Below are 9211 nucleotides of genomic sequence, written 5' to 3' on the forward strand. Positions count from 1 at the left end.
TAACATTTTGCACAGTACTATATATACATTGACTTTAAGAAGGATGGGACTGACAAATAACTATAATGAATATCTCTCATATGCCACGCCTCTAATGTATCAAACCTATCGAGGTGAAGTGTACGGCTCCATGACGTCACACCAATGATGAGATAAAACAGACATGCGAGTCATTCCTTAGTATTCTTCATGCCATGCTTCTCTGTCTTGATGAACGTGCGTACGGAGTAATTTAACGTCTACAGTAACGGTCTACGGTTGTGCTAATTTACCATTATAGCCACACACTCTTTCCGTCTGCAGTGTCGCACCAACGGAACCAATAATCTCTATATTCAGATCCGCAGTTCGATCAGCATCAAGCAAAGCGGCGTTAATTAAACTGTGTTGCAGCTTCACTTATAATGTGGGCGTGGAGGCGAGCGGTGTAAAGAGGAGGATAACTGGAACTTTATCAAGTCTAAACGCACTCGAGTCTGGAAGTTCTTCAATGTGAGTAGCCTTATTTCCGTTCACATACCTGAAAGTGCATTTATAATGTAAATATTAATATTAATGCAAGTGTATTATGTGACGTCCAAGCGGAGGATTTAAAGTTTAAAATGTGCAAAGTTCCCGTAAATTTAAACATGTTGTGGATTAATAGATTTTCACTGCTTTCTTGTGGGAAACACGGAGTGTTTTATAACAAGAGTTCATTCTCGTTTTTTAGAAGTTAAAGTCCATTTTTATATCAAAAAGCTTTCCGTGCTTTACTTAATGCATTTTCTCTGAAAGGAAATGCTTTGAATTGGAATGATTTAATCTTGTTCATTGGTTCCACATGACTCAATTAAGTTACATCAACATATTTTTTCCTCTTGGTTTAGTTCTTTAATTCTTTTTTAAAAAACATCATTCACGTAATTTCAACATAACGGAATTAATTTTTTTTTTTTTTTAAATGATCCAGTTAAGTAGCCTCAAAATGATTTTTTTATGTCCCCCTAACATGATTAATTTAATCAGTTTTATCAATGATATTTGTCTCACATTATTGCATGAGTGTATTGCAATATATATTTATTGTGAAAGGTTTTGCAAGCAAAAGGAATAATAATATTGTATAATATTATATATATATATAGTAGCGACTACAATTGTTATAAGGGTTTTATTGAGGTATAATAAAGCATTAATGCACATCCATTTCCTGTCTCCTTATCCTGCTTTCACTAAACGCTCATAACTGCTTTTAAACTGCTGATAATGAAATAGTAGAAAATTAAGATTTCAATCTACATTCCCAGGAACAGATGTCTTGAGTTATCCATAACACTATTAGTGGGCAGTTACTGTACTCTGGTGCTCCATTGGTTGCATACTGTGTATACCTCTCCTGTGTCAATGTACTGATGTCTTCACATGACTATATATTATAGGTGTAATGAAGGATTCTGCTGTACATTCAATTGTTTATTTTGCCCCATGGACACAAAATCCCAAGAATGTAACCAATGTGTTAACCAAAATAATAAAGTTTGAGAACCATCATTTATATATATATAATGTTGAGGCTTAAAAAAAACCTAGAAAATTGAGTAAGGGACTCAATCTCCAATTATAAAATGCCTTTATTTTAATGGGACTTCATCAGGGCATGTTGATTGATCTTTATTTTACATATTGTGTATGTTATGAATAACATAATATATATAAGGCAACATAATATATATAACATAATATAAATAATGTTAAAAGTGTCCTTTGTCACCTGCTGCCTGTGCTTTGTTACTTTTACATCATTTCCAGCCGGTTTGAAATCCTCATTACACTGGTTTTAAAATCCAATGAATTGCATCCCATATAGTTAGTTGTATATGCTCACACACTGTTAGATTGTGATGTTCACTTGGTGTTCTCATTTGTCTCCTCACAGCCGCGACTATGGTGAACAGCCAGGTTACAGGTGGAGCGTGTGTGTCCAGATCGTGCGCGGGCTGTGGGGGTCGTATCGCTGACCGATTCCTGCTCTTCTCCATGGAGCGCTACTGGCACACGCGCTGCCTCAAGTGCTCGTGCTGTCAAGCTCAGCTGGGAGAGATTGGAACCACCTGCTACAGCAAAGGAGGCATGATCCTTTGCAGAACAGACTACATCAGGTCAGACGCCACCTCTCAATGAGTTAAAGGGATAGTTCACCCAAAAATGAAAATTCTGTTTTTATTTACTCACAATCATGTCATTCCAAACCTATTTTTTCCACACAATGAAATCGATGGAGTGAGGCTGTCGTTCTCCTGAACATCTCTTTTTTTGTTCCACAGAATAAAGAAAGTCATACAGGTTTGGAATGACATGAGGGAGAGTGAATGATGACAGAATGTTAATTTTTGTGTCAACTAAACAGCATAAAAAGGCATTGGATCAGATCCATGTGTACAGTAGGTGTTTGGGGTTATTTATATATAAGCAAAAGAAACATTTAAAAATCACCCAAAAATGAAAATTCATCATTAACCCCCCCATGCACTTGTAGTTATGCCTAGTTTTGAACTCTTTTTAATTGTCTAGATATTGTCACATTCAAATCGCAGGACATTTTTGTGTTATTGGAAAACATGTTAGAAATGAAGGGGGACTCTATGGGGCAAAAATACCATAAAAATTAAAAATGTGGTGGCAAAAAAAAGCCCCTTTAATGAATGCCTATTCTAGGCTTAGTTATACATATTATGACATAACATTTGAGTTGATTTAATTTCATGGTTAAGAGGCAATATAATCAACCTAATGATTCACAGGGAGAATTAGGTAAATGAATTTATTCAATTAATGTTCTGAAATGAAAGGAGGACACATTTTTCATGTTTAGAACACAATATGCTCTCATATAAGTACAAAACGCCCTTGAAAAATGAATGCAAGGGCAATTACTTCCCCTTAATGGAAAAGTTGATTTCTGACATTGTTCTGGAGACTTTTGTGCACTAAAAAGTAACTTAATACAGATTTACACCAGACATACAAATGGAAATCTGCCCCAGCTATCTCTACAAAATTATTTTTGAAAATCTTGATCCAGTTATCAAGAACGACTGAAAAGGTCATTGGTCAAAAGTGTTGGAATGTCTGTTTAGTTGTTGGATAAATCTAGGAGCACTGTCCATTACAAACTACAAAACCCATCTTACATCTTACACCTATTTGATACAATGGAAGAAGCCAAACTTTATCCTCCTGAATGAACTAAACCACCCTAGACGAACAAAGCCTACATTTATACTTCGTATGGCATCGATGGTAATTTAATTAGTTGAGAAAATTGAATAAAGAAAGTCACGTCCAAACCACACCCATAATACGTTTTAACCAATCATCAATGCTCTTTGAGTAGCTGAATTTCAGGTGATGTGCGTGAAGAGGAGACATATGACCAAATGAACACCTTAGCAAAACAAAAACAAAATTTTTTTTAGGTGAACGAAGCTTTTCTGCCAAGTTTGAATTAGCCTTTAAAATTCCATATGTGAAGTGAATTAGGTCTAACAACTAATAATTAGTGTGAAAAGTAATTTAACTTATACGCCCATATTTTTTGTTGCCTCACAAGTGCTCCATATTAAGTTGTGACCACGTCCAAGACCTTAATCATTATAACAAGGATACATGTCGATAATGAGGCTGTTTGAGTCTCTTATTTACAATGCAAATAGCCCAGCTAAAGATGTCTGATGCTGTAGTTGTCATGCTATGCTGACAAGCATTTTGTTCTCATGTTGATTTGCATTGGACTCATTTGTATCCGCCGGGTGCTGATGATGTCTGCAGATGCCTTCTCGCATGCTCCCACAGAGAACATCAGAGACGCTGCATGCTATCTCAGATACATCGCTCAGGATCATTTAATGTTAAGCCTCTTGTGTCGACACAGTGGGAGATAACGGCGCCAAAGTGAAAGCTGCACTCTTGCACCAAAACAAAGTCAAGTCAAGTTTCGATAGCATGTTTAATACTATTCTTATTCAAAAACAGAATGGTATGGAGATCAGTTTGATCAAGACAGCACCGCATGGTACTATTGTGCGAATTTGTGATTTTGTGTTCCAGGTTGTTTGGGCACACAGGGGCTTGCAGTGCATGTGGTCAGTCCATTCCTGCCAGTGAAATGGTCATGCGGGCACAGGGCAATGTCTACCACCTCAAGGTAACTTACATATAAAAGCATTACAAAAAAAAAGCCTTAAAACATTTTTTTACTCACCCCATGTCATTACAAACCCCCCCATTGCTGTTATTTTCTTCAGTAGACATTTTTGAAGAATCGTTATGCAGCGCTTGCCATGGAATGACAGTTTGTATTGATCACAGACTGTCAAGCTCCAAAACATACTAAAAACACCATCAAAGCACCATAAGTGTCCATATGACTAGTGCATTGTATTTCAAGTCTTCTGAAGCCAAGCAAGAGCTTTATGTGAGAAACAGGCCAAAATGTAAAAAAATGATGCACTGATAATTCTGCCCTTCCCTGAAGTTTGCATCTATATTAGTTAGCTTAAGTCTATATTTTTATTGCAGCATAGATGTTTCTGTGATGACAGAATGTTAACATTTGGGTCAATTGTTGTTTTAACATTTATAGCTCCATATCAGCTGATAAACAATGCTTGTACGAGACTCCCACACATTTGGCTGTAGCCCCACTCTAAAGCATCTAAACAGCAGATGATCATTGGAGCTGAAAAAAATGTGTGATTTTAGGGCAGGACAAAGCCTGCATTTATCACTGCACCTGATAATAGTGCTTTTTTCTCCCAAAGATAACCTTGTTCAGTGCTTATTTCTAAAGTGCTGAGCTCGTCTTTGTTGCACAATGCTTAAATCATTAAAAAATCATTTTGAGCAATAAGAGGGCACATTTGCCAAGGCATTGTTTGCACAGACAAGCAGCTGTGCACACTTCAACAAAAACACATGACTAATATTTTGCCCTTAAAACACGGTTAAATGTATACATCGTTCTTTGATCATTTTTAAATCTGTTTCCAGTGCTTCTCCTGTGCAACGTGCAGAAACCAGTTGGTCCCCGGTGACCGTTTCCACTATGTAAACGGCACCATATTTTGTGAACACGACCGACCAGGAGCCACACTCTTCAGTACACACCTGCAGAGTAACCAAATGCTACCCAACCAGAAAGTGAGTACACGTGTTGGATTTTTATTTTTACTGTTTAACCCTTAAGCGTGTGGGTGTTTTGCTAAATATTATTTCTAGGGCTGTCATGATTACTCTATTTAATTCGATTACTTGATTAAAAATCCAAGATTACAAAATTGTCAAATCGACAAATTGAAAATAAGCCGGACGTGACGCGGTGCGCGGATGAGGGTCCGAACACATAATGACAAGTGGTGTCAGCTGTGTTAAAACAGATTGTGATTTGGGATCCATTCTATGTAAATTAATTACCATTTGAATGTAAATGTGATTTTCCCCCTTCATGTACATTGGTTTACGTGATGATTAAGTTTATACTAGTTCGCAATGCCTCATTGATAAATATTTGATAGTTTATGGCCAATGTAGGAATCCAGAGAAATGTATTTACTGAATAAAGCCGCAGGTCTGTATGATGTCAGCTAAAGTGAAATTATTAACAATGTTTACTCAAGAAGGAACTGAATGTCCAGATGATTAAGGGCATTTTACATGGTACGTGGCAAGCGATAAGCTTTAGCGATTTGATATATTATATTATAGATCTGCTTTGGGTGTCTTTTGGCTTTAGATATTGTTTGCACAATTGTTTTATTGTTGTTATTCAATCATAGATTACATCAAAACTTAGGCTAATGAATGTAATTTTGTGAAACGTGACTTAGCCTTGACAACTGCAATTTGAGTTAGTCAATCGTTTTTCCGATTACTCGATTAATCGTCAGAATAATCGGTAGATTACTCATTTGTCAAAATAATCGATAGTGACAGCCCAAATTATTACAAATCTTGGGTCTTTAGCTACTCGGCACAAATGGATCTAAAAATGCCCAAATTGTGCAAAATTTTTATTATACAATTCGAAAATAATAGAATATATTCTGGTCTACCACTCCTGGAGTCACGAGTTTGAATCCAGGATGTGCTGAGTGACTCCAGCCAGGTCTCCTAAGCAACCAAATTGGCCCGGATGCTAGGGAGGGTAGAGTCACATGGGGTAAGCTCCTCGTGGTCGCTATAATGTGGTTCTCGCTCTTGGTGGGGCACGTGGAGAATTGTGCGTGGATGCAATAGCGTGAAGGCTCCACACGCGTTATGTCTCCATGGTAACACGCTCAACAAGCCACGTGATGAGATGTGCAGACTGGCGGTCTCAGATGCGGAGGCAACTGAGATTCGTCCACTGCCACCCGGATTGAGGCGAGTCACTACGCCACCACGAGGACTTAGAGCGCACTGGGAATTGGGCATTCCAAATTGGGAGAAAAATTAATATATTCTGTTATATTTTTATGTTTTATTTTTCTTATATCAAAGAGATTATCCAACAAATAAAAGAACAATATCTGTTACTTTTACTGTGAAATGTTATGGGACACAAGTGGGTCAGAAGGTTAATGGTGGACATCCAAACTGACATTTTTTTTACACTAAAGCTTCACATAAATGTATTTTTTTGACCGCTTGGACTTTTTAATTGACAAAAGAACCTCTGATGTCAGCAAAACATGCTACGACTGTAAGTTCCTCTCTTACTCTTTAGAACGAACATAAGAGTGTTTACGATGTGAACACACTCCATTTAAAAATAAAAATATGAATGTTCGCATAGATGTCAAAAGCTTCCTATTCTCATGTACTCGCGAGTCTGAAGCCTTTCTTATATGACAGGCTAATGGTCTAGGATTGTGATAATTGTGAATGAACGTGCATGTGCGCTCTATTTACGGACATTTGGAATTCGCTAACATACACATATTTTATTAACAAACCTGGGGATTACGAAGCGTTCATATTCATCAGGAAGCTCAATTTTACATGTAAATTTCCCCCAATTCTTTCATATAATTTACAACATTTTCATAAATGAGGCCCATTAAGTTTAAATATACAAAATGTCATACTATTTAATATCATACTGTTCATGTGTTGTACTTGCTATAGTTTACTTCCATGTTGCTTCTTCAACAAATAGCAATGTTAAATGTAAATCAAGTCATTCACCGAAACAACAGCGCCACCTGGAGCAACAAAAAACACGTGTAATATATTGTTTTGTTTCATATGATGTCACTGTATTACCGCACCGCCATGTTTATGACCAAAGTTCCATATACCTTCAATGTGCTGCGATATGGGATGTGACAAAACCTTCTTCATGAGTTAAAATCCAAACAGATGGGATCATCACAGAAGTTTTGTAATATTATGACCAAATCAGACCTGAAAACAACACAATGCATTTGTAACTTCTGAATTAGGGATGTTTACAGTTTGCAATGAGAGAGTCGGTGCACTCATGAATATGGCACTCATTTGTCTTGTAATCAGTGGATATCCAGTGATAAGAAACATTGAAATGAAATAATCATAAAAATATATATTTTACAGTAGTGGAAATATACAGTATATTGTGATGTGATTACATATTGAAGGGCTGTAACGTCCCTATATACATTTGGTAACTAAGCAACTCGATTTTGGCATTTTTTCATATTAGCTTTTTTTATTGTTACATATTCAAAAGAGAAGTGTAGGATTAACTCCAAAAATGTATGTATGGTGGTGGAATTAGGTTCCGGGGCACTAATTACCCGAGCTATTAAGGGTTAAATCAAACTATATTATTGCTTTTATCAGATTTAATTCAACATATAGATGCTGAACTTGCACTTTAACAAATCTTGTTTTCTGTAGGTTTGCTGAAGGGCCCCTCATCTCCTTCGTCCCTTCCTTGTCCTCTCTCTATTTACGTCCCCCTCAGAGGCCCTACAGTGTCCCGCTCATCACAGCTCCTTCAGCAAACACTCCTGCTCTGATGCACTTCCGTTTTTACAACTTACATTTACAGACCTGAATTTAAAGCTTCTGCATAGCCTGATATACTTTGAAAGAGAGTGAGTTTGTGCTGTGAGCATGATGGATATATATCAGCTTTCATATCAAACTCTTCTTGGCCAGCCTGGTGTTAAATGTGGTGGACTCTGCAGTATCTCTCCTGATGATGACATACATTGTGGCATTTTTTATCGCCTCACCCCCGAAAACAGAAGTAACACATCTATTCTCTCACAGCATATCCTGCCTCTCTCACATCTAACCTCATAGATCTGTTCTGCATTGTAAAGTCAACATGAAATGGTATTCACAACACACTATTATTTTTGTAATTGGAGTATAACATGATATTCCTGGGAATTCCTTTGGGAACTGATTGGATTGCAAAAAAGTTGAAAAAGTAAGAGGGATTTGTGAAAAAAAAAACACTTTTAATGGGGACTTCAATAGTGGGCGCTGATGAATTGCACAATAAAGACTAGAAACGTGCATAAAAATAGGTATAGTAGGCATAGTAAATAGGTGATTTCATGTTGACTATAAGTCAAAATGTCTCAATTAAAAATATGTAATTACTGAAAATTGTTTTGTACATATTTTGGACATGGTTCAGGCTGTAGAACTGTAAATATATGTTTTTATACCAGTAATCTCTGTGATGGTTGAATTATATGCTCAACATGTGATGTCTATTTAAAGTGTAAGTATCCAATAAATGGAAACAACAACAATAACCAGCCATCAATAATTAATTTGTTGTACCTGTTTACACATTTCATAGTGAATTGTTTATTACTATTTCCTGCTATTTATTAGCTTTGGTCTCAGTGGTGCAAACTTGATTACCCAACGGGTTTGCATGAATAGGGCTTGAGCTCGGACCATTATAGAAGCAATTAAATGTGAGCGTAGAGTGTCTGAGTTCATTTTGAGTGCGGTATCTGCGCTGCTGTTGCACTGGGGAGGCTGAACTTTGCTCTGATCCCGTGTTTGAATTTAATAAGGACTAATCTGCCGCCTAGTTAATTAAGAGGCAGTCGCTCCTTTCCGTTCACTGCCTCAAAACAATCACACACGTTAAATGTTTGCCATGTTGCAATTAAAGTGTACAGCACAACTTTCTCGCCCCCTCTTTCTTCTCACATCCTCCTGCCCTTGAGGAAGCTGCCTC

General features: G+C 37.0%; 1 protein-coding gene across 1 annotated transcript; it reads left to right on the top strand.

Annotated features, from left to right (window-relative positions):
- Window positions 1-201: 201 nt before the first annotated feature.
- Window positions 202-8768, top strand: LOC127631001 (LIM domain transcription factor LMO4.1-like). Its single transcript, XM_052108935.1, has 5 exons — window positions 202-492; window positions 1919-2141; window positions 4090-4186; window positions 5032-5181; window positions 7900-8768. Exons 2-5 carry the CDS (start codon window positions 1927-1929, stop codon window positions 7906-7908), a joined length of 471 nt encoding a protein of 156 aa, XP_051964895.1. The 5' UTR covers window positions 202-492; window positions 1919-1926; the 3' UTR covers window positions 7909-8768.
- The last annotated feature ends 443 nt before the right edge of the window (window positions 8769-9211 follow it).

Source organism: Xyrauchen texanus, chromosome 37, assembly GCF_025860055.1.
Source record: "Xyrauchen texanus isolate HMW12.3.18 chromosome 37, RBS_HiC_50CHRs, whole genome shotgun sequence".
NCBI classification, from domain to species: Eukaryota; Metazoa; Chordata; class Actinopteri; order Cypriniformes; family Catostomidae; genus Xyrauchen; species Xyrauchen texanus.

Coding starts and splice junctions, on each gene's coding strand:
- LOC127631001 (XM_052108935.1), top strand. CDS start 1,927: ATGGTGAACAGCCAGGTTACAGGTGGAGCGTGTGTGTCCAGATCGTGC. Junction 2,142..4,089: donor TGCAGAACAGACTACATCAG/GTCAGACGCCAC, acceptor TTTGTGTTCCAG/GTTGTTTGGGCACACAGGGG. Junction 4,187..5,031: donor GCAATGTCTACCACCTCAAG/GTAACTTACATA, acceptor ATCTGTTTCCAG/TGCTTCTCCTGTGCAACGTG.